The sequence below is a fragment of the Leucopleurus acutus genome, assembly GCF_964270905.1.
Source record: "Leucopleurus acutus genome assembly, chromosome: 13".
NCBI classification, from domain to species: Eukaryota; Metazoa; Chordata; class Mammalia; order Artiodactyla; family Delphinidae; genus Leucopleurus; species Leucopleurus acutus.
The window spans coordinates 78,748,165-78,774,237 of record NC_139155.1 but is presented as its reverse complement, the minus strand read 5'-3'; the positions used below and the strand labels follow the sequence as shown (position 1 = coordinate 78,774,237).

At 46.5% G+C, this 26,073-nt stretch overlaps 1 protein-coding gene across 1 annotated transcript in view; it reads left to right on the top strand.

Annotated features, from left to right (window-relative positions):
* The window catches only part of KSR2 (kinase suppressor of ras 2), a gene marked incomplete at both ends in the record, with an annotated part of 399,400 nt that overhangs the window by 338,163 nt on the left and 35,164 nt on the right, over positions 1–26,073 (top strand). Inside the window, 2 exons of the mRNA XM_082852603.1 lie at positions 1,448–1,496; positions 3,319–3,686. Coding sequence (XP_082708729.1) covers positions 1,448–1,496; positions 3,319–3,686 — 417 coding nt within the window. The remainder of the gene's footprint in view (positions 1–1,447; positions 1,497–3,318; positions 3,687–26,073) is intronic.

Genomic DNA, 26,073 nt, shown 5'->3' with positions numbered 1-26,073 from the left:
TGTTGTGATGTGGTTTCCGCCTTCCCAAGCTGTACTGTAAATTATTGGCTAATAGGATGGCAAACGCTACTTCTTTCTCCTTCTTTGAGTTCTTACAGTCTTCCAGACTCCCCCTCACCACTCCTCCTCCAGCAAGCGGACTGACTCTGTCTGCAGGGTCAGCAGCTTTCTGGGTGAGGTCTGAGGGTCAAGATAGGGGAGGTCCCCCTCAAATGAGGAGGTGGGTCGGGGGAACCTGCTAAGCTTCCACTGTGGAAGTAGGAAGGGGGTGTGGTGGCCATTGTGATCCCTTCCTCCCACCAGTTCCAGCTCACTCCGTAAACACATCCTCTGCTCTAAAAACCCACTCCCCCAAAATCCTTTAACACATATGGTGCCCCACATCTCCATCACATACCATGTGCTCCAACACACCCACACATCCCCAATACATCACCAGTTACACCGTCAAGAATGGCATGCCCCCTCCCCCAGCATCCCCAGTATGTACACCCAACTCACACGCACACAGAACAACCCCTGCACAGAGCACATTCCATAATACCCACGCAGTCCTCGGTGGACACTTAACACTCACATTGTGCCCCCAGCACCCGTATCCAGCTTGTTCCCGTACTCAGAACACAACTGCAGCTCACAAGCTCATGAATATGCATGAATCTCACACACACACACACACACACACACACACACACACACACACACACACACACACACACATGCCTGTGTCTTCCACGCCAGTACGGTCTGGCTTCCTCCTCCCCGTTCTCACCCTGCACGTGTCTTCTGAACGTGATTGGCAAGGTGCAACTCAAAACACTGCTAACCGTCAAATATATCCAGTAATCCTCTCTCCTGGGAATGTCCACACCCTCCATTTATTCAATACATATCTAACTCTCAAGCCTTGTTACCTGTAGCCTTTCTGCACAACAGTAGTAATATAAATATTCCTTAAAGTCAGGAAGCCGCGTCAGTTTCAACTCTGTATCCCTCTAAAGGTCTGGCACTGTTCCTGGCACATAATTCTAACCAAATGAATGAATGAATAAATGAGCAAAAAACCAAATGAACACTAGGATCCTTCCAAAAGATTCAGAACTGTAGAGATCTGATTCATTCTCTCCTAGGAAACACCTAGAGCTCTAAGGATCCTGCCATCCATGGCATTTAGGCCAGTTTATAAGGAAACTGCTAGATTAGTGGAAACCAACAAAGAAAAATGAGCCCTGAGCAGGCCAGAAAATCTATTTAAGACAATGTCCTTGCACACCACTCCTTGGTGGCAAGGTTTTGGATTATTCTAGACACAAGCATTGAAGTGAACTTGCAGAAAAAGGCTTGGTGGTGAGGACTTCTCACTTTAAGACATTTCTTACATGGATCAGGTCAATGCATGGACCCATCTTTTCACCTGAGGGTCATGTTTATTTTTCTTTCTCTAAAGCTTGGAAGGAAATCCATTACTTCAAATTGAAGTGGAGCCAACCTCAGAGGTGAGAACCGGAGAGCAATGAAGCAACTTTTTCCGGGGGCTACCCACTTGGCAAAGCCGACTGATGTCTTTGATGACGCAGAGGGCTTGGGGCGGGCTGGGGGTGCAGTGGCCCTGTTTGATGGCTGTTCTAACTCCGGGACGACTAACGAGCGGGTGGCCCCTCCCGACACTGAGCCTAATGGGCCGTTATATGGTGTGCATCACGGAAAAGCTAGTTGTGCAGAAGTTGGCAAGTGACTTGCGTTCTTAGTTGAAAATTCAGCTCAGGGCTGGGTGAGTACCAAGGGGGATATGCCCCGCTGCTTTCTGAAGAACATGTGGTAGGAGGAGACGGGAGCCTCAGGGACACTGGCTTGGTGGGGTGTTGAGAATATTCTGGGGCTTCTTCCCACCTGCCAGAGCCCCTGGAGGAATAAATGAAGTCTTCGGGGTGAGAACCAGAGCCCTGACTCCTCGGCTCTGCTGGTCTGTCCTGAACTGAAGGGAGTGGAGTCAGGGTTTCCAGAGAAAATCATGTCCTCTTCTGGAACCATTGTGGTAGTTGGAAAATGACCGTGAAGGAAGGTGTATTTCCTGGGTCATTTCTCCTGAGTGTGCCATTGGAGACAGCTTGCTCAGATTCGGGGTCAGAGAGACCTGTACCCAGCCAAGGGGCCACCTTCTCCGGCTGTCTTGTCAGACTCCAAGCCCCTGAAAATCCCCCCGGCTCAGGCACCTGCTGCCCCCCCATTCCAGCCAAAGAACCCAAGGGGCAGGACCCTGCAGCCCCAGGTGCCCCCAGACACCAGGCTGCGAAGGTAGGTCCCTGGGCCTTGAGTGTCTAACTGTTGCAGTGGTCATGTCTAAGTGTGCCTGAGTCATGTGGGTGTGCAGGGTAAAAATGAAGAGTCCTGGCCCTGGCCTTATGACATTCTGGTTCAGAAAATCTGGGCGGGGCCTGGGAATCTGCATTTTATAAGCCATCCCAGTGGATGTTTCCTACAGGCGGTCAGATCTGTGCAAAGAACTCAACAGATCTTCACCTTATTGAAAACCTCACACCACCCCCGGGGGCAGATGTCATTAGCCCCACTTTATGATGAGGAAAAGAAGGCCCAGAGAAGTGAAGTGACTTGCCCAAGGTCACACAGCGGCCAGATTCCAGCTCATTTGGTCTGAGTGTTAGGCTCATTCTGTCAACCTCTCCCTCTTGTATCTCAGCTGCACAGGAACCCCCGGCCTCTGGCCTGTGCTGAGTAGCTCTGACATCTCTCAGTTTCTGCCTCCTCAATTCCAAATTCCCTGGGGAAGCGAAGGCCCTCCGTGTCGAGGGTTGTCATGTTATATGTAGGTGTATGGTGTACCCATATTTCAGCCTGTCATTTTTCTTACTCCCACATAAATAATCAGGCAAGTCAAAACATGGTCGAGTAGGAGGGCGTCAGATATTAGGATCTGAGAGGCCTGAATCTTAATCCTAGCTCAGCCTGGCTGCCTGACCAGAGCTAGGCACTTCCCACAGGGACCAACCATCCCCGTTTGCCAGTTTTCCAAGTGTGAGACTTTCAGTGCCCAAACGGGCAATGTCATGGGAAACCGGAATATGTGGTCCTCCTAGCATTTCCCCTCTCTGAGCCTCAGTTTCCCTGTAGCACAAGAGGGATGGATTGCCAGGATCTCCCTTTCAGCTCCTTCATTGCAGTACAGTGATAGGCAGGAGGTACCTGGGCAAATAGAGAGACACGTGTGCACCAGCCGAAAACACACAGTGGGGCACAATGGGACCTGGCGGGCAGGTGGGGCAGTGGCGGGAACTGACCCCTCTCCCCCTCTGGCCGCAGAACGAGGAGGGTCACGACGAGGCCGAGGAGTCGGAGGATGACTTTGAGGAGATGAACCTGTCCCTGCTCTCGGCCCGGAGCTTCCCGCGCAAGGCCAGCCAGACCAGCATCTTCCTTCAGGAGTGGGACATCCCCTTTGAGCAGCTGGAGATCGGCGAGCTCATCGGGAAGGGCCGCTTCGGGCAGGTGTACCATGGCCGCTGGCACGGGGAGGTGGCCATCCGGCTGATCGACACTGAGAGGGATAATGAAGACCAGCTCAAGGCCTTCAAGCGGGAGGTGATGGCCTACAGGCAGACACGGCACGAGAACGTGGTGCTCTTCATGGGCGCCTGCATGAGCCCGCCCCGCCTGGCCATCATCACCAGGTCAGTCCCACCCGGGCTCCCCGCCCATACGCTCGTTCCCAAAGCCCTGCTTCCGGCAGCGTTGAGAAATGCGGGTTCTGGTGAATTCAACATTCTGGTAAATAGAGAGCCTCTGGCTTTACCAAATCACAACTTATATGGTTTGAAGATTTGAGAGTCCAGAAAATACGATTAATGCTAGAACTCTGGCAGAGTGGTGCCCTGGAGCGGGCAACACATGGGAAGTCAGAAAGGCTGATTCTAAACCTGCCTGCGCTCCATATTTGTGAAACAGCGTCTCTGAGACTCACTTTCTCCAAATGTAAATTGAACGGATTAGGCTAAATCAGGGGTCAGCAAACTTTCTCTCTAAAGGACCCAACAGTATTTTTGGCTTTGCGGGCCATACAGTTTCTCTAGTGACTGCTCAGCTCTGCTACTGTAGTGTGAAAGCAGCCTCAGACAGATGTAAATGGATGTATGTGGCTGTGTGCCAATAAAACATTATTGACACAACCAGGCGATGGGCTGGGTTTGGCCTGCAGACCCTAGTTTGTTGACCCCTGGACTGACATTCTGATGACTTGCTCTGGCTTCCATTAAAATAGCAGAGCACTTTTGTCGAACTCTACCATGGTTGTTTTAAATATCCAGGCTCCATGGTCTATAGCTGCACAAACGGGGTAGTTAACAGAGAACTGACATTAAGAAAATGTCACATGATAGGAACTTTCTTGGACTTGCTCTCTCTAACCTGTAGGCACTGAAAAAAAATAGCTTTGGTTTCAGTTGAACAGTTGTGGAACAATCCTTTGGTGTGTTTTTAAACTCTGGCCTTTGCTCCTCTGTTGCATTAGGACTGGCCACAGCAGCAGTGTTCTTGGTGTGTCCTGTGATGCCAAGTGTCCATTAGGAGCCTTCTCATTCTTATTCTCAACCCAAGCAATAAGATCCCAAATACACAAGCCTCACACTTGGGCAGGTGCCATAGTGGGAGCTGTGGGCTCAGGGAAGAGCTGCTGTGTCTTTGATCTGCTCCCTTGTGATCCACACAAAGCCGTTTTGAGTCCATTTGTAAGACCTGGGTGATCGGTAGAAGGTGTGTTATTGTCCGTCACCATTAATTATGCAGTTGGTGGGTTGACTGGAACCCACGTGTCAAATGGTAAGTGCTTGCAAAGGACTAGAGATCTAAGGATGGCCCTTCAACCCTCCTTAAACCAGGGTAGAAATTGACGGTTCTCAACTCTACACAGGACCAGAAGTGGCTCTCAAACAATCAGCCCAGATCATATTCAGGGGCTGAGCTGTCCTGATTAGGTGAGTGTATCAGTAAGCTTTTGCTGAGTAACAAATACCCCAAAGTCACAGTTTCTTTCTAGTCTGCAAACAGTTCTGGGCTGAGCCAGGCTCAGTAGCTGGGCTCTTAGATGTGTCTGTGGTCCGCTGGCTGGTCAGACTGAGGGCTGGTCAGTCTCAGACGCATTCACTCATGTGTCTGCTGTTGGCCGACTGTCAGCTGGGGTGCCTCGGCTCTTCTCCACACAGCCTCTCATCCCCGCAACAGGCCAGCCTGGGCTCATTCCCATGGGTAGTCTCAGGGTTCCAAATGCAGCAAGACAACAAGAGGTCAAGCCCTGTTGGACAAGTGCCTTTCACATCTCTGTCTGCGTTGCATTGGCCAAGTCACGTGGCCAACCTCCATCCAAGGCATGGAGAACAGAGTCTGCCTTTGGATGGGAGGATTTGCAATGCCATGTTGCAAGAACGTGGATGCAGGGAGAGAGACAGTCTGCAGCCATTCTTACCACCTACCACTGCATGTAAGACCCTTAGCTCCCTTTTCTTTCCCCTTTCTAGTATGTATCGTCTATATTAGCAGGCTGTCAACGGTCCTTTACTTGAGGTGCACAAGTCTGGTTGGAGGGTGGTCTTTCCCCCACCACTGGCCTTCTGCCCACTGTTCCCACCAGTCTGTTAACCCAGCTTTCTCTCTGGTCAGCCCCTCACCTTCTGACCTGCTAACCCCTCTTTTTCAAATCCCCAAATTAGAAATTTGAAATCCATCATCTCTTCTCCTTTGCCTAGACCCTCTAAGGACCTCCCGGCCTCTGACTTTTTCAGGGGTATCGGTGGAACCCAGTTACCCAAGCCTCCCTCCCCTCTTTCCCAAGGGCTGGCTAATTGGAAATGGATGGATTCAGTCAGCAGCCATCCTTGAAAAAAGAGTGGTCATTATGAAAATGTGTTGCTCCCCCTGCAAGCCAGCTGCGTTGGCAGCCCCTTTTCTATTACATACAAAACTCTGAGTCCCCCTCCCCAAGCACCATAACTGCCTGCAGATTTCACAAATAGCGCAGCCTTTTCCTGGCACCATGATAAAGACTCTGCAGCTCTGGGACATATAATTGGTCTCTGGAGTGTTTTGGTATTTTGTTTGAAGAAGCCAGATGAGCCCCAAAGAAGTGACATTTATTGCATATTATTGTGTCGTTATATATTTATCTTAGAGAGCGGCTGAGTGCCCTCCTCGCTCCCGTTCAGCAACGTCCACTTGTTGGCCACCCAGGTTTCTTATCTGAACATTCAGTTTGAAACCAAATATTTGAGTAATTTGATTAATCACTCGCATTCGTGCAGTTGGTTGGCAGCGGTTGATGGTTGGATGATAGCCAACCAACTGGAACAGTTTCTGGACCCTGGATTTATTTTACAGGGAACATAAGACCAGATAATTACCTGGCATATTCCGGATAAATTCACAATGGTGTGTTCTAGCCAATTACCTAGTAATTATCGTTGAAGTTAACAAGTATTTCTAAGATTAGCTTCCTTGTAATGCGATGTGTATGGCTCTTGGGGAATGAGTAATAACCAACTAGTTACCCAATTGCTAGATCCACAAATGCAATTAGCAGCAGTATTGCTAAATCGTTTCACGATTGGGTCATTATGAGATGATTGCAAAGCTATCGACAGTCGGCACAATTGCTCACTTTTTAAAACTCCAGATGGAATTTGAATGCCAATAAAGATAAAGTTGAATGAAAGCATCTCTTATCCTTCTACCTTGCTGCAGCGTTTCTTTTTTTTTTTCTTTTTAACATATTTATTGGAGTATAATTGCTTTACAATGGTGTGTTAGTTTCTGCTTTACAACAAAGTGAATCGGTTATACATATACATATGTTCCCATATCTCTTCCCTCTTGCGTCTCCCTCCCTCCCACCCTCCCTGTCCCACCCCTTTACGTGGTCACAAACCACCTAGCTGATCTCCCTGTGCCATGCGGCTGCTTCCCACTAGCTATCCACTCTACGTTTGGTAGTGTATATATGTCCATGCCACTCTCTCACTTCGTCACAGCTTACCCTTCCCCCTCCCCATATCCTCAAGTCCATGCTCTAGTACGTCTGTGTCTTTATTCCCGTCCTACCCCTAGGCTCTTCATGACATTTTCTTTTTCTTAGATTCCATATAGATGCGTTAGCATACGGTATTTGTTTTTCTCCTTCTGACTTACTTCACTCTGTATGACAGACTCCAGGTCCATCCACCTCACTACAAATAACTCAATTTCGTTTCTTTTTATGGCTGAGTAATATTCCATTGTGTATATGTGCCACATCTTCTTTATCCATTCATCTGTTGATGGGCACTTAGGTTGCTTCCATGTCCTGGCTATTGTAAATAGAGCTGCAATGAACATTTTGGTACATGACTCTTTTTGAATTATGGTTTTCTCAGGGTATATGCCCAGTAGTGGGATTGCTGGGTTGTGTGGTAGTTCTATTTGTAGTTTTTTAAGAAACCTCCACACTGTTCTCCACAGTGGCTGTATCAATTTACATTCCCACCAACAGTGCAAGAGTGTTCCCTTTTCTCCACACCCTCTCCAGCATTTATTGTTTCTAGATTTTTTGATGATGGCCATTCTGACCAGTGTGAGATGATATCTCATTGCAGTTTTGATTTGCATTTCTCTAATGATTAATGATGTTGAGCATTCTTTCATGTGTTTGTTGGCAATCTGTATATCTTCTTTGGAGAAATGTCTATTTAGGTCTTCTGCTCATTTTTGGATTGGGTTGTTTGTTTTTTTGTTATTGAGCTGCATGAGCTGCTTGTAAATTTTGGAGATTAATCCTTTGTCAGTTGCTTCATTTGCAAATATTTTCTCCCATTCTGAGGGTTGTCTTTTCACCTTGTTTATGGTTTCCTTTGCTGTGCATAAGCTTTGAAGTTTCATTAGGTCCCATTTGTTTATTTTTGTTTTTATTTCCATTTCACTAGGAGATGGGGCAAAAAGGATCTTCCTGTGATTTATGTCATAGAGTGTTTTGTCTATGTTTTCCTCTAAGAGTTTTATAGTGTCTGGCCTTACATTTAGGTCTTTAATCCATTTTCAGCTTACTTTTGTGTATGCTGTTAGGGAGTGTTCTAATCTCATACTTTTACATGTACCTGTCCAGTTTTCCCAGCACCACTTATTGAAGAGGCTGTCTTTTCTCCAGTGTATGTTCTTGCCTCCTTTGTCAAAGATAAGGTGACCATATGTGCGTGGGTTTATCTCTGGGCTTTCTATCCTGTTCCATTGATCTATCTTTCTGTTTTTGTGCCAGTACCGTACTGTCTTGATTACTGTAGCTTTGTAGTATAGTCTGAAGTCAGGGAGCCTGATTCCTCCAGCTCCATTTTTTGTTCTCAAGATTGCTTTGGCTATTTGGGGTCTTTTGTGTTTCCATACAAATTGGGAAATTTTTTGTTCTACTTATGTAAAAAATGCCAGTGGTAGTTTGATAGGGATTGCATTGAATCTATAGATTGCTTTGGGTAGTAGAGTCATTTTCACAATGTTGATTCTTCCAATCCAAGAACATGGCATATCTCTCCATCTATTTGTATCATCTTTCATTTCTTTCATCAGTGTCTTATAATTTTCTTCATACAGGTCTTTTGACTCCTTAGGTAGGTTTATTCCTAGATATTTTATTCTTTTTGTTGCAATGGTAAATGGGAGTGTTTTCTTAATTTCACTTTCAGATTTTTCATCATTAGTTTATAAGAATGCCAGAGATTTCTGTGCATTAATTTTGTATCCTGCTACTTTACCAAATTCATTGATTAGCTCTAGTAGTTTTCTGGTAGCATCTTTAGGATTCTCTATGTATAGTATCATGTCATCTGCAAACAGTGACAGCTTTACTTCTTCTTTTGCGATTTGGATTCCTTTTATTTCTTTTTCTTCTCTGATTGCTGTAGCTAGAACTTGCAAAACTATGTTGAATAATAGTGGTGAGAGTGAGCAACCTTGTCTTTTTCCTGATCTTAGTGGAAATGCTTTCAGTTTTTCACCATTGAGGATGATGTTGGCTATGGGTTTGTCATATATGGCCTTTATTATGTTGAGGAAAGTTCCCTCTATGCCTACCTTCTGCAGGGTTTTTATCATAAATGGGTGTTGAATTTTGTTGAAAGCTTTCTCTGCATCTATTGAGATGATCATATGGTTTTTTCTCCTTCAATTTGTTAATATAGTGTATCACGTTGATTGATTTGCGTATGTTGAAGAATCCTTGCATTCCTGGAATAAACCTCACTTGATCATGATGTATGATCCTTTTAATGTGCTGTTGGATTCTGTTTGCTAGTATTTTGTTGAGGATTTTTGCATCTATGTTCATCAGTGATATTGACCTGTAGTTTTCTTTCTTTGTGACATCTTTGTCTGGTTTTGGTATCAGGGTGATGGTGGCCTTATAGAATGAGTTTGGGAGTGTTCCTCCCTCTGCTATATTTTGGAAGAGTTTGAGAAGGATAGGTGTTAGCTCTTGTCTAAATGTTTGATAGAATTCGCCTGTGAAGCCATCTAGTCCTGGGCTTTTCTTTGTTGGAAGATTTTTAATCACAGTTTCAATTTCAGTGCTTGTGATTGGTCTGTTCATATTTTCTATTTCTTCCTGGTTCAGTCTCAGCAGGTTGTGCATTTCTAAGAATTTGTCCACTTCTTCCAGGTTGTCCATTTTATTGGCATAGAGTTGCTTGTAGTAATCTCTCACGATCTTTAGTATTTGTGCAATGTCAGTTGTTACTTCTCCTTTTTCATTTCTAATTCTATTGATTTGAGTCTTCTCCCTTTTTTTTCTTGATGAATCTGGCTAATGGTTTATCAATTTTGTTTATTTTCTCAAAGAACCATCTTTTAGTTTTATTGATCTTTGCTATTGTTTCCTTCATTTCTTTTTCATTTATTTCTGATCTGATCTTTATGATTTCTTTCCTTCTGCTAAATTTGGGGGGTTTTTGTTCTTCTTTCTCTAACTGCTTTAGGTGCAAGGTTAAGTTGTTTATTTGAAATGTTTCCTGTTTCTTAAGGTAGGATTATATTGCTATAAACTTCCCTCTTAGAACCGCTTTTGCTGCATCCCATAGGTTTTGGGTCGTCGTGTCTCCATTGTCATTTGTTTCTAGGTATTTTTTGATTTCTTCTTTGATTTCTTCAGTGATCACTTCATTATTAAGTATTGTATTGTTTAGCCTCCATGTGTTTGTATTTTTTACAGATCTTTTCCTGTAATTGATATCTAGTCTCATAGCATTGTGGTTGGAAAAGATACTTGATACGATTTCAATTTTCTTAAATTTACCAACACTTGATTTGTGACCCAAGATATGATCTATCCTGGGGAACATTCCATGACCACTTGAGAAGAAAGTGTATTCTGTTGTTTTTGGATGGAATGTCCTATAAATATCAATTAAGTCCATCTTGTTTAATGTGTCATTTAAAGCTTGTGTTTCCATATTTATTTTAATTTTGGATGATCTGTCCATTGGTGAAAGTGGGTGTTAAAGTCCCCTACTATGATTGTGTTACTGTCGATTTCCCCTTTTATGGCTGTTAGTATTTGCCTTATGTATTGATGTGCTCCTACGTTGGGTGCATAAATATTTACAATTGTTATATCTTCTTCTTGGATCGATCCTTTGATCATTATGTAGTGTCCTTCTTTGTCTCTTCTAATAGTCTTTATTCTAAAGTCTATTTTGTCTGATATGAGAATTGCTACTCCAGCTTTCTTCTGATTTCCATTTGCATGTAATATCTTTTTCCATCCCCTCACTTTCAGTCTGTATGTGTCCCTAGGTCTGAAGTGGGTCTCCTGTAGACAGCATATATACGGGTCTTGTTTTTGTATCCATTCAGCCAGTCTATGTCTTTTGGTGGGAGCATTTAATCCATTTACATTTAAGGTAGTTATCAATATGTATGTTCCTATTACCATTTTCTTAATTGTTTCGGGTTTGTTATTGTAGGTCTTTTCCTTCTCTTGTGTTTCTTGCCGAGAGAAGTTCCTTTAGCATTTGTTGTAAAGCTGGTTTGGTGGTGCTGCACTCTCTCAGCTTTTGCTTGTGTGTAAAGGTTTTAATTTCTCCATCAAATCTGAATGAGATCCTTGCTGGGTAGAGTAATCTTGGTTGTAGGTTTTTCTCGGTCATCACTTTAAATATGTCCTGCCACTCCCTTCTGGCTTGCAGAGTTTCTGCTGAAAGATCAGCTGTTAACCTTATGGGGAGTCCCTTGTGTGTTATTTGTTATTTTTCCCTTGCTGCTTTTCGTATGTTTTCTTTGTATTTAATTTTTGATAGTTTGATTAATATGTGTCTTGGCATGTTTCTCCTTGGATTTATCCTATATGGGACTCTGTGCTTCCTGGACTTGATTAACTATTTTCTTTCCCATATTAGGGAAGTTTTCAACTATAATCTCTTCAAATATTTTCTCAGTCCCTTTCTTTTTCTCTTCTTCTTCTGGGACCCCTATAATTCGAATGTTGGTGTGTTTAATGTTGTCCCAGAGGTCTCTGAGACTGTCCTCAGTTCTTTTCATTCTTTCTTCTTTATTCTGCTCTGCAGTAGTTATGTCCACTATTTTATCTTCCAGGTCACTTATCCGTTCTTCTGCCTCAGTTATTCTGCTATTGATCCCTTCTAGAGTATTTTTAATGTCATTTATTGTGTTGCTCATTGTTGCTTGTTTCCTCTTTAGTTCTTCTAGGTCCTTATTAAATGTTTCTTGCATTTTCTCTATTCTATTTCCAAGATTTTGGATTATCTTTACTATCATTATTCTGAATTCTTTTTCAGGTAGACTGCCTATTTCCTCTTCATTTGTTAGGTCTGGTGGGTTTTTACCTTGCTCCTTCATCTGCTGTGTGTTTTTCTGTCTTTTCATTTTGCTTATCTTACTGTGTTTGGGGTCTCCTTTTTGCAGGCTGCAGGTTCGTAGTTCCTGTTGTTTTTGGTGTCTGTCCCCAGTGGCTAAGGTTGGTTCACTGGGTTGTGTAGGCTTCCTGGTGGAGGGGACTAGTGCCTGTGTTCTGGTGGATGAAGCTGGATCTTGTCTTTCTGGTGGGCAGGTCCACGTCTGGTGGTGTGTTTTGGGGTGTCTGTAGACTTATTATGATTTTGGGCAGCCTCTCTGCTAATGGGTGGGGTTGTGTTCCTGTCTTGCTAGTTTTTTGGCATAGGATGTCCAGCACTTGCTGGTCGTTGAGTGAAGCTGGGTGCTGGTGTTGAGATGGAGATCTCTGGGAGATTTTCGCCGTTTGATATTACGTGGAGCTGGGAGGTCTCTTGTGGACCAGTGTCCTGAAGTTGGCTCTCCCACCTCAGAGGCACAGCACTAACTCCTGGCTGCAGCACCAAGAGCCTTTCTTCCACACGGCAAATTTCAGAAACCCTTCTTCAGTATGTTTTATAGGCATGTTCAGGAAACACAGCAGTGACTAACACAGATGAGTATAGCCTCTCTCGAGCTTTCGCGCCACCGTAGTCTCGGAGTTCCCGCCCCTGCTCCTCAGGCCACGTCCCCGTGCGAGGCGGGGCTGTGTGGTGACGCCGCTGCAGCGTTCCTTAGACCACAGTTTCCCCATCTGTAAAACGAGCAGGTAGAAGCAGATGTCTGTTGCAGGGCCCTTCGTTGGTTCTCTGAGGCTGGGCTGTTCCAGAAGCAGACTGGGACTGCTCTGGAGCTGCACTTCCCAAAATACGGTCTGAGGACTTGCTGCATCAGAGCCAACAAAGGGAGGTGGGTCGCTAAAATGCAGGCTCCTGGGTGCTACCTATTAGTTTCCTAGGGCTGTCATGACAAATTGCCACAAACTTGATGGCTTAAAACGCCACACATTCATTCTCTTACAGGTCTGCAGGTCCGAAGCCTGGAGTGGGTCTCGCTAGGCTAATATCAAGGCAAGCCTGCTTTCTTTTCTGGAGGCTACAGAGGAGAATCTGTGTCCTTGCCTTTCCCAGCCTTTGGAGCTGCCTTCCTTGCATTTCTTGGCTTGTGGCCCCTTCCTCCATCTTCAAAGCCAGCAGCATGGCGTCTTCCGGCATCACGGATCACATCTCCCTCTTATAAGGACTCTTGTGATTACGTGTAGGATCCACCCAGATAATCCAAGACAATCTCCCATTTCAAGATGCTTGACTTAATCACACATGCCAAGTCCCTTTTGCCGTATAAAGTAACTGTCACCGTTTCTAGCGATTAGTAGCTGGATAGCGTTGGCAGTCATTTTTCAGTCTGCCACATACCCTCAGTCTGGTGCATCCAGTCTATTTGTAGGTGAAGCCTTTTCAACCAAGCTCCCCGGCCCATTCTAATTTGACGAATATTTGGGAACCCTGCCTTAGAGAGTGTTGCCAGGAAGTACTGTTATGTTCCCAGCATTGGTGTCAGATGTGTCCAGCTCGTGCAAAGGGAAATGGAAGCGGGGAAAATTTCCAAGGAAAACAGACCAGACAGAATTACGTAGTATTGGGATCTCGGTGGGAGGTAATTCGTTATTTATCTGGTGACAGGGGTAGGGATCAACCTACCTTAGATTGGGGCCATGGAGACAAAGACAAAGCAAATCCCTGCAATTGACATCTCCGAGAGGGCTTCACTGGGGGATACTGATCCCACTGAACCCATCCCTGCTGTGTTACAGATGTGGACACTGAGACCAGGAGAGGAAAAGTGGAGCCAGGACAGGAGCACAGGTCTCCATCGTCAATACACCTCATTCTTTGACTTGAAAACCCCATCCTTCTCCAATGCTTGTTCATCCATCCATCCATCCCACAGATATTTAGCACCAGGCATTTTGCTGAATGTTAGGGGACGATGGTGAGCAAGACAGACGTGGACCCGGTTCACAGAGTGCTGCCATTTTTAGTAGGAGAGACAGACTAGTACTAAAGTGGTAATGAGATAATTCAAGCAGGTCCCAGTCTGTTGAGGGAAACAAACTGGAGAGATGTGCTACAGAGGGACTTGGGTGTCGGGGTTATTTTGCGGGGGTGTGGGGGGGGTCCAGGAAGCCTCTCTGAAGAAGTGGTATTTGGGCAGGGACCTGGATGCTAGGAGCCAGCTGTGCAGACTCAGGGGCAGGGCATACCCAGCAGAGAGAACAGCAAATGCAAAGGTCCTGGGGTAGGAATAAGCAGGGAGTGTTTGAGAACCAGAAGGAAGACTGTGGTGGCAAAGCACGGTGGCTGAGGGCAAAAGGGTAGAAGATGAGGGTAAAGAAGCTGGCAGGAGCCAGACTGTGGAGGGGAGGGGGCTCTCTAGCCTGGTTGGGGAGCGGGGGGGGCTTTAAAACAACCGACAGCTACCCCAGTCTCTCAGCCTCGACACTGTGACATTTGGGGCTGGATGATTCATTTATGGGGTCTGTCCCGTGTGCTCCAGGATGTTTAGCAGCGTCCCTGCCTCCTTCCCACTAAATGCCGGTAGTACCAAGTCCCTAGCTGTGATAACCCAGATGTATTCAAACATTGCCAACGTCCTCTGGGGCAAAGTCGCCCCAGTGAGAACTATTGCCCTGGGGTCTCTAATTTAATTAGCCTGGATGGGGCTGGGACCTCAGTACAAAACCTCCCCAGGGACTCTATCGGCAGTCAGGAGACGCTCTGAGACCCTCTGTCGTAGGACCTAAAAGCTTGGTCTGGATTTTATGCTCCACGCAGCAAGCAGGGACAACATCTGGTGTCTTTGAGGGCAAAAACTGGGAAACTTCCAAAATGAAGGGTGACAGCCCAAGGGAAGTATTTTGGCAGCTGCAGAGGCAACAACAGTTCAACGAAATGTCAATTTATCTACCCTAACTTCCCAACGTGATCAGAGAGCTGATGGCTTCACCTGCCGCCAGCATCCTCTCCTCCAGCCCATCCCACTGCCCTTGGCCAGCCCAGGAAAGGCTGTGTTATGGAGACCGCCCTATCGTGGTTGTTGTTTTAACAGCGGACGAGGGTCTGCCCCAGTGTAGAGGAAGCCGAGGGAGGGAGAAACTGCCTCATTCTGCCCAGAAAGGTTTATCACAATGTCTCGTTGTCCTCCTCAGCTTCTGCACCAGCCCTCCCTCAGGACAGGAGGACACGGAGAGCTGTGGGCCAGGCAGAGACTGTGGTTCTGTCACCTGCTTCCTTTTCTTGCAACTGAAGGAGGCACAACTGATCTTCATTGTTGAAACCATTTCACTGATTGAGGGGCATTTATTTAATGTTAATAAATGCAGAACCCCCAAAAGCAACAGATTCCACCAGCCTTCAGCACGGCACAGTGATGGTCTCCCGGTTATCACTGTGCCCATTTTACAGGTGGGAAGACTGAGATCTGAGGTTGGCGAGGTCAAGGGAGCCCTTGCCCAGGTCATAGAACAAATAATTGGCAGAACTTGGAGTTGAGCAAATGTACATCTGAATATTAGTCTAGCATGTTCCTTCTTTGCCACCGGGTTGCGGGGGATGGGCTCAGCTCATAAGCAATAACCGGTCGGGGGAGTTTGCCACCTTTGATCATATCCAAATCAGCTGGTGAACTTGGTAACAATACAAGGCCATGCCCCGTCTCACTCCAACGAGCCAAGGCCTCTGACTTTTAAGTCCAGAAGCATATTAAGTTCCAGAGGATTGGGTACACCACAGTTTGAGAACCGCTTTCTTATTAAACTGAGTTTCATTTTTTTGGAGCTTTGATTTTCTGGGTACTTCTGAAATGCCCTGTAATTTCCCATGGGGCCAACACACACACCTCTTCCGTGTACACCCTAAATGACACCCCAGCTCTCTCCTTTCTCTCTCCCATTCTTGTCCTCTCTCCCACACCCCTTCTCTCATTCGTACAAACACATGCTGTGTTATTCTCTTTCCCTGTAAGACTCATTTCATTAATATTAGCAACTCACAAAGGTCGGATAGCCCAGAAGTCCCCACCCCCCAAATAATTTTCTAGAATTCCCCAAATTGTTTAAATCTGTGCTTCATAGTGTGCCCCCACCCCCACCCCCAACCAGCATCACCTGGCAACTTGTTAGAAATGCAAATTCTTATCCCCTCCCTGCCAATCAGAGGCTTGGGGGTGGGCCCAAGCCCCTCCAGGAGACTCTGATGCATGCTGGAGCTCAGACCCCTGCTTTAAAGAAACCTGTTCCTGCTTCCTGTGCTGGGCGAGCGGACTTTTCTACTGCCTAGAGTTTCCTGCATACTTCAAAACCTCCTTGCCCCCTCACCCAGTGATTCTGCCAGGAGGCACTGAGAGGTGAACAGCTGAGTCCAAGGTGAGTGAGGGCCTAGAATGTCCCAGTGTGAGAACCAGCAGGGGCCTTAGAGCCGTCTCTTAGCTTCAGTTCATGAATGTACCTTCCACGGTCATTCACTGGACCTGTCTGAGAGCCAGGCTGGGGGCTGGATGCTCAGAACAGAGTTCCTACATTTTACACAAGGACTTCATGTGCCAGTAGAAGAGACAGATAATAACAAGTTAAACAGATAATTAAGATAATTAAAGCATTTTGTTAAGTGCTATGAAGGCCAGAAACAGTGGGAGGGCTGGGGTCAGAGCCACAGGTTTGCGACTTTGAAGAGGCGCTCCGAAGAGCTGTCCAGGGTGGGGGGGGGTGACATTTGAGCTGAGACCTAAGGACGAGGAGGAGATGGCTGTGCAGACAGGCAGAGAAAGCAGTCTGAGCAGCAGTACAGCAGGTGCAAAGCCCCTGAGTTTGTTACAGAACCAAATTTGGGTTTGCTCACCTACGCACAGTAAGGCCAACCTACTGACACCAGGTTGTGGTGAAGGAAGGTGCAGCATTCACTGCAGGGTGTCCAGCAAGGAGTACAGGCTGAACTCTCTAATGGCCCTCAGGGAAGTGTTTTTAAAGACAGAGTGAGGGAGGAGGGTGTGGGGTATGTGATCAGCTCGTGGACATTCTTCTGATTGGCTGGTGGTGGAGTAATCGGGAGTCAACATCATCAATCTTCTGGCTCCAGCCGGTGTGGTCTGGGGTCTACGTGCTTGTGGGCAGCACGTAGTTAACTTCTTCCACCTGGTGGGGGATTTAGTATCTGCAAAACAGCTCAGAGGATGTGGCTCAGAATATTATCTACAGCCCTTGAAGAGGAACTAAAGGTCCTTGACTTTGCTTAATGGCTAAACTATAATTGTTTTGTCTTGCTTGACTGTTTTCCTTTGTTTCTGCATTTTCTCACTTCTCTAATTAAATTTGTTCTTTGAAACCCAGGGAAGGCCTGGGAGGCTAAAATTTTTCTATAAACTAGAGGCAAGGGGAGGACATGGCGGGGGGTGTCTATCCCGGGAAGGCCCCATAGGGTTCTGCTCGGTTACAATCCCCCCTTTTCTTCGATACTCCTCAATCTTGAGGGGGAACAGGGGCGGGACGAGAAAAGGAATAAAGTTTTGGGTACAGAGGTGACTCATAAACTCGGCAGCGGAACCCGGTTTTAGGTGGACTGGGTTTCATGGTGGGAATGAGATGGGCACGTCTGACCACAAGGAAACAAGTGCGAGTAATGGCAGGGTTGGGGGAGGGAAGGAGCTGCGGGGCCTCGGAAGTGCAGCTAAAGCCTTGCCGTTTATCCTAATGCCAGGGAAGCTAGTGAAAGATTTTAAACAGGAGCTGCTCCCACCGCTCTGGAAGTTTCCTGGTGGCCTGGCTGCTGCCTCCTTTGACACTCAGCTGCTTGTATCAAATGTGTTGAAACCCATTTGGTCGAGAGCCATGAGGCCATCGACCAAGCCCAGCTTTGAAGGACACAGGCCGAGGTGTCCCGGCCGTCAGCGTGATGTTTCTACCGCGTGGAGCTTCAGGAAAGATACTGAATGATTCCTCTGCATTTGGGGACACGGTGAACTTCATCAAGATGCTTTTGCAGGGACAGGAGTAGGAGGAAGTGTTACATAAACGTCTGGTCTCGACGGAGGGGTTCGGGCTGTGCACCCCAGGAAAGAGAAGGAAGGAAGGACAGCGTTTCCCCACTGCTGACGGGAAGATTTTATTTCTCACTTAGTGCGTGTCATCAGTCACCTTGCTGGGTGCCCAGAGTCCATGCGCAATTCTGCAGTCATGTCATCTTGACTGTATTGCCCACATGCACACGTCCCCATCTCCCAGGGGTGAGGTAGTACTGAAATCCCACAGGGCCTCATTTGCACAGCATTTTAAATCCAGTAAGTATCAAGAGCTATGTAATAGGTTATTTATTTCCAACTCCAAATCAGTTCCTGTTTTTCATGTTTTCAAATATAATAGTGCCAAGCTGCTATGTTTGACAAATGGAGGACGCTGCCTTCTGCTAAGATGGTAACTCAGTGCCTGAATGAGATCTCGACTTACGTTTTCTGTAACTCTGTACTTGTGGGCTTTCTGATTTTTTTTTCTTCAGGCCAGTTTGACTGTCCTAAATATATCATACAAGAGTTGGGAGGCCTGAGCACATGAAGATTCCTCCCCCCGCCCCCGTCATCTAGTGGAATTGGCTTCCTTTTATGTTCAAAAAGCTGAATTGCTTTCCCTTTTTATAAAGCACAGCTGAAAAGGTTTTTTTTTGTCTGTGGCTGTCTTCAATTGTGCTGGAATTTAAAATGCCCCGGCACTTTTGTGAAGGAAGCCTATAAATGTACTAAATCATTATTATTGTTATTAGCATCATTTCATGTATATTGTACATGCCTGTTGGTAAATGATCATGTGACCAGCAGAGGACTTGCATGGGTGAAGATTATGCCACTGGCCACCACTTTCCTCGAATCTCAAAGATTCTACACTGGCATGTGTGACATCTGTCATCCCTTGACTTTTGCATCTTATTACACAAGTGATAACTCGTTTGTTGTTGAAAATACAGATCAGCAAAAGGAAGAAAGTGAAAGTCACCCAGAATGTCTCCAGCCAGAGAGAATCACATTAACATTTTGCTCTGTATCCTTCCAGGCAGTTTTCTGAGTATATATGCCAACTCACAGTCTGTATTTGTCAGGGTAATAGTAGCTGCTGTAACAAGTAAGCCTTGAAACATTAAGTGGCTTAACACAAGAGAAGTGTATTTCTTGCTCATGTAATAGTTCAAGCTGGGTGTTTCTGGATGGCATGTGGCTGTTCTCCGTGTGTAGAGGGATTCACACCCAATCCCATCTTTTGGAGTTGTCCCCAGGGCTCAGAATCCTCTGCTTCTAGTTGGGCGAAGAGGAAGAACAGGAAGGGTCATATGGGAGGTTTCCATGAGCCAAGCTGAGAAGTGGTGCACATCATTCCACTCGTGTGCCATAGGCTGTCCCAGCCCCTTGGCCACACCTGACTGCAAGGGAGGCTGAGAAATGACTCACTGTATCCCTGGGAAGAAAACGACGTGGCTTTTGTTGAAGAGCCAGCAGTTCTGTGACAAGCACACATTTATGGGTAGATCTCCTTCTCCCATTGAAGGTAGACTCCTCCACCAACCCTGTTCGTGGCCGGCTATTTTCACTAAATAACTTCTGCATGGATAATACCTGTTTGGGTTTGAGTCTGTTATTGCCAATGTCGTTACTCCTGTTTGCCTCAGTTTTCTCATCTGTAAAATGGGGATAACAATGATCTCTTTTGCAAGGTAGGGATAAGAATTGGAGATCTTGTATGAAAAGGCTGTAGCTTAATGCCTCCTGTAACTGGAGGTGCTCGATACCTTGTATCTTCCGGTCACTGTGGTAATAATGATGACATTCTAACAGTGATGATGCCAGCAATAATGAAAATGATAGCAGCAATTAGGAGAAGTAGTATATTTTCAGGTGCCAAAGCCTTGGTGCTACAAAGAGAAGATGTTTTATGTTTATTATATCAGATGATATGAATTGATTGCTGTGGTTTGACCTCTTTGGTTTGTGACCTAGCTCTGCTCCAGGCTTGTGCCTTGGCCACGTGGCTTAACCTCTGTAAGCTTTGAGCTGCCCAGGAGATATCAAGTTGGGACTGAATATACTGGTCTAAAGCTCAGATGAAAGGTCGGGGCTGGAAATAAACGCATGTGAGTCATCTGCGTGGAAGTGGTGATTGAAGCTCTGGCCTTCAGTGGACGCTGAGGTCATCCTCCTCTCTCCCCTAGGTGACCCTGGAGGGTCATCCAAAGGCAGAGCCTGGAGCATCTCCAGCACTGGGTGGCCTGGTCAGGAACGGCCACCCTGCACAAGAGGCTGAGAAGAAGCAGGCAGGGCAGTAGAAGCAACCAGAAGCACCTGGAGTCGGGAAGCCAATCCAAAGAGGCTCCCGCCGCCCAGCTTCCCTGCCCCCGGTCCCTCCTAATGACATCACTGTGTTTTATTTTCCATAGGGCACTTCTCACCACAAGATAATATTTTGTTCCTCAGTTTCTTTACTGCTTGCCTCCTTTCCCTACATCCCCTCCCCCACACCTTAGACCATAAGCCCCAGGAACGCAGGACCTCAGCTGTTTGACACACCTCTGTGTCCCCAGCCCCTAAAATATTAGGTCCTCCTTAAATACGTTTTGAATGAATGAATAACAGATTCCAAAACTACATTCGCACGCGTTATCACAGCCTGCTTCTCTAGGCAAGTATGGTAGCAAACAAGGGATGGTACCATTTACTTAGAATCACTGAGGAATGAGTGGGACTTAAGTAAAATATAGTACAAACCAGTCATGGGGTGGCTGTAGGATGTGGGAGACTTAGTGGTGATGACAAGGAAAAAGATGCCAATAAGGTGATGTAGATGATAAAAATACAATAAAGAGGCTGAATGGTTTGGGGATATTTGCTTCTAACGCTCATCACATATAACGTCCTGGCCCTTATGTTGGGAATGAAAAGAGGTGGGCATGGCCTCTGCAGCCGTGCCACTTACAGGCAGACAAGTAACTGGGTGATTCTCAAAGGGTCCTAATGGCTGCCGTAGGATCACAGGGGGCTGGCTGTGGGGCCCCAGAGTGGCCCCCTTATCCAGCCAATTGGCCAGATGGACAAGCAGGTATTGGCATTCCCAGTAGAGGCGCCGGCACGTGCAAAGGGCTGGAGGTTAGGGGCCAGCAAGGCCAGGGGGATGGGGGCGCGATGGAACGCAAGAGGCAGGAACTGGCATGTAGGATCCATATGGGGAATAACAAGAGACGGGAAGCTGGAGATGGTCTTAAAGGACCTCGAGAGCCAAGCTAAGGACTCGGAACTCTTCTCCTAAAGGCAGGAGGAAGCCACCCAGAGTTGTAACCAGAGGAGTGACAATGTCCGGTTTGCAATTTAGAAAGACCGCTTTGGGGCGATCCCTTTTCTTAGGAGAGCTTGCCTCAGGATTGTTGACGTGCTTCCCCGATTTAAGAAGGGTGTGGACAGTCGGTGTTGATCCTAATCTGACGTCAGTGGGAACCAGCGCAGGTTTTAATGCCCTAGGTCCTAAAAGATACTCGGCTCGACTCCCTAAGGGGAAGCAACTGTGCGCTGGCAGCCCTCTGGAGATGAAGGCATCTTCAACAGCTTTATTTACCCCAGTTAAAAATAGCTGCCGTCCCATGTTTTGAAGGCAAATGTGGGCAACAGCAGCTCCCAAAACCAGAGGGACGGTTTCTTCTGCACTTCTGGCAGGCGGTGGTTAAACAAAGATTCAGGAGCACAGGGGCAGCTTCACGGAGGGAGCTGAAATTGTAATTAAAAGCTGGTTCCCTGCAATCTGATCGACCTGTGTGCGCTTTCTGGTTTTTCTGTCTTCTAGATCATTTTAACAACCCTCTGAAGTAGGCACCACGCAACTCTGCCATTTATAGACAAGGAAACAGGAAGAGGAAGCACAGTGCCTAAAGTTATAAAGCTAGGAAGAGGCAGGGTTTAAACCCAAGGCTGTGTGTTTCAGACCAAAGTCCGGATTAAACCGTCTTCTTGTCCTCTTTCCCTTAGACATAACTAAGTCTGTCTCCCTTCTCCATGCCTCGTGGGCCTCTTAGAACCCTCCGCTGCTGCGTCCTCTCCCCCGCGGAGGGCAACAGTTGCCCCACGTCCTAGTCAGATTCATTGTCCAAGCCACCAAACTTGCTGGCCTTGTGACTTGGTGAGTTGGCCCTGGTATTTGTCCCTTTCCCTCCCTCCCTGTGTGGCAGACTCCAAGGTGGCCCGAACGGGCAGAGAGTGAGAGATGTCAGATCAGTGGGTTTTCACCACTCTGGGAACTCGCCGGCCCTGGGGTAGGGTTTGATGGTTACCTGGCTAGAGTTGCTTGGGCACTGCTCAACTTCTGCTTTGTCCCTGCCTGATCGTGTTTAAGATAATTAAGCCCATACATCAAATAATAAATAGATATTGACTCTTTGTCATGGAGTATATCAGAATTGATTGACCACTGGGAGTACTGCTTTCCTCAATCGATGGGGAGCTGGGGGGATAAATAAATCTTGATAATGACTGGCAAGAGGAAGATGGATAGGTATATTAATATATGCACTGGGAGCATATATCTTCAAATGTGGGATAAGGGTTTGTTTTGGCAGAAGGGAAGAACAGGAGAGGCAGACAGAGACTGACCATATCTCTAGACCCAAGCAGGGTACCAGGCACTCGCTGATTTTTTTGGTGAACTGCAGAAATCCAAGGAGAGATTTGCCTTAAAGAGAAACTATATTTAGTGTTTACTATTTCTAGTCTCTGGATGTCCAAGCACCCAGAGATCCCCTCTGCTCAGGGGCTGTGTTGTTCTGTTCGTGTTTGGCCTTCCAGTGTCAACTGGAAGGAAAGAGGAGGGAAGGACTGAAATGGTGGTGGGGTGGGGAGGGCAGGAGAGGGGATACCGGGCTGCATAGTTGCTGACAACACACACTGAGAAAGAGATTGCAGAACCACATCAGGTTCGCGGAGCAAAGTCAAGAGTTGGGTTGAGTTTGAGGGGTCACTGAATCTTTCAAGAGGCGATGTTAAGTAGGCTTTTAGATAAATCGTTGTTCAGAGATGAGTTCTAGCCTAGAGATATAAAACTGGGAGCCATCTGTGCTGTGAGACAGTAAGAGCCGTGGGCCTGGGGAGCTGGCCCGAGGCAGTGCTCATCAAAGTTGACTGCATATTAGAATCCCCTGGAGGGCTCATGCAGACACAGATTGTTGGGCTCTACCCTCAGCTTCGGATCCAGTAGCTCTTGGATGGGGGCCTAAGAAATTGCATTTTTAACATGTTCCCAGGTGACGCCAATGCTGCAGGTGTGGGAACCTCACTTTGAGAACCAGCGGCCCTGGGGGAAAAAAACCAAAGTGAGAACAGAGGGTTCCTGCAAAGACTGCTAAGTAAGGGCCAGAGAGAGAAAAACCAGGAGAGTGTGTTATCATGGAAACCTGGGGCAGATGGTGTTTTAACAAGAGGTCCTTTCAGCGGGTGTTGAAAGGACACACAAGATGCAGCTGGAGACGTGGCCCTCAGAATTCGTGCAGGCTTAAGAGTTCGTTGGCTTGTGGATTTATACCTACTTGCAGACTTCCCTATTCACCTGCTCAGTGACCTGTGACACCCCCAGCTGTGATCCTAGGTGTCTGTCATGTGCCTTCCAGGTTAGGACTAGGATTCAGGTCGGAATGGAGCTCTTCACCTTCCAAACCAGAAGGATGATGGGACTGTTTCAGTGATGCTGGTGACAGAGATTGGAGGGGTCTGAGGCACAGCTGGAAGATCCATTCCCAGGAACAGCCCAGCAGGAAAGAGCTGAAATTCATCAGAATGGCTGTGTGGAGTCGCTGAGGCCGGAAATGAATCTACTCGGGGGAGACGTTCTCTCTGGGCGCTGCACTGTATTGTTTTCAAAACGTATCAGTGATGCTCAGCCACCACCATCCTTTTAAAAATAAGGGAAATTGGTCGCTTGGTTGAATCATTGTTGTGAAAAGGCACTGTGAATATTTATTAAGGGGAACATTTATTGAACATCTACTACACGCTGGGTACTGTGCTAAGAACTTTACAGACATTGCTTCATGTAATTGTTGTCCCTGTTTTACAGATGGGGGACTTGGATGAAGTGGGACTGGGACTTGGATGAAGTGGCTTGTGTGAGGCTGAGTCAGGGTCTAACTTGACCTCTCTGAGCCCAGAGTCTTAGCCTTAACTCCACCAGGCTGTCCTGTCCTGTGTCATCTTAGACTGAATTAATTCTTTGTTTGAATATTTTTTTACTTACTTATTTTTCTTCCAGTTTTATTGAGATATAATTGACATGCAGCACTGTATAAGTTTAAAGTGTACTGCATGATGATTTGACTTACATCATGAGATGAGTACTGCAAGTTTAGTGAACATCCATCATCTCATATAGATACAAAATTAAGGAAATAGAAAAAAATGTTTTTCCTTGTGATGAGAACTCTTAGGATTTTCTCTCTTAACAACTTTCATATGTAACCTACAGCAGTGTTCTTTCTGGCCATCCTCCAAGGCCCTCCAGCTCAGTATCATAGTCTGGCCACTTCTCTCACCCTTGGGAACGGAGTCAAATTTATGGAAATTTCTCCCCGTGTAGAAATTTTAAACTGAAAAGGAAAGTTCTTGCATGTCAGAGTCAAGCTTCTGTGGATCTTCGAGTGCCTGGCCTTCTAGATCATCAGAAAATACCAAGTTGATGGTCACCAAAGGAGCCTGTGGGGAAATGTTTAGTTTACCAGTTGTCCGGATCTGAGTGATTAGATTTTGGTGCAGATCTACCAGCACAGGTTTTTCTTTTGTATTTGTCATGATTTAGCCTTTCTGAGCCTCAAGTTTCTGCATCTGTATGATGGAGATAATAATAGTCTCCACCTCATGGGTTTATTGTGAGGGCTAAGTGAGCTCATACATGTAAGACACTGAGAACAGAACCTGGCACACACTGAGTGCTATGTAAGTGTTAGCATTTGTTGTTATTGTTGCAGTTTTTCTTACTACTAGCCCTACACCATGGGTACCCAATGGAGGTGAACAGAAATACAACCCGTGTCCTGTGCTGCAATAGAAAGAACCTCAGATCTGAAGTTAGGAGTTCTGGGTGAATGTTCTAACCTGATTACTTGCTGACTGTGTGACCTTGGACAAATCATGTCACCTCTTTGAGCCTCGGTGTTCTCATCTGTAAATCGGGGATAACATATTTCCCTGGGTGGCTAGGAGGAGCATATGAAATGCCGGAACTGAAAACTCTTCATAAAGTGACCAGGACTAGAGAATTGTGGGATAATTTAAAATCACATAATAAGAGCAATAATAATAGTTTATGAAGCACTGACTGTATGTCTGGCAGTGTTCTAAGCACTTCGACTTTTCCCAACTACCACATAAGGTTGATACTTTTGTAAGTGTGGAGTTGGGACTTGAACTTAGGTCTGCTACTGTCAAAGCAAGCATACACAAGTACTTTCTTGGCAAAGAGGACTTTCTAGTCGAATTAGCAGGCAGCAGTGACCCGAGTTTAAAGTTGGGATGGCAACTGAAGGGACCTGCAATCAGTACCCCTTCTTGGGGCTTATGCCCTCTGGTCTCTGGGGAAGTGACCGTCCTCAGGCTGTGACTGACGAACGAGAGGCAGAGCTCCCCTCTCCTGAGCCCCCTTGTCACCTTCTCTCTTTGATGAAAACAGAGTCTTGTGGCTGAGAAGCTGCTCTTGCCTTTAATCAAAAGGTTTGTCTCTGAGTCCTCTTCAAAAGAGGATTCCGTTTCTTCCAGGTGTTCAAAAGACCCAGAGGAGCACCAAGCAGGGAACAGATCGAGTACTTTCAAAGGCAGGGAAGGAGTCGCAACAGTCTTGAGCATTTTCCCAGCTGAGGCCAGTCCCTCCAACGCAGTTATTAGCACAGCCCATTGGGATTTGAGGGACATATCAAGGATTCTCAGCGGACTTGTTTGGAAGCGTTTGTAGACCATTGAGAACTGTCGTAGCATCTCAGTCACTGGAATCTGATCTCTCTCTGAGCAACAAGAGCTGCCTGTGACAGTTCCTCAAAGTTGGAGATGCCACACTGCAGCCCAGTGGACTATTATTCTGTCTTGTTAATAAACCACTGTTTCTCTGGCTCAGCTGGCCTTGCGGCCCTTCCTTCTGCAGGACCTCTGGCCTCCCTGCTCTCCTTCTTCCTCTCC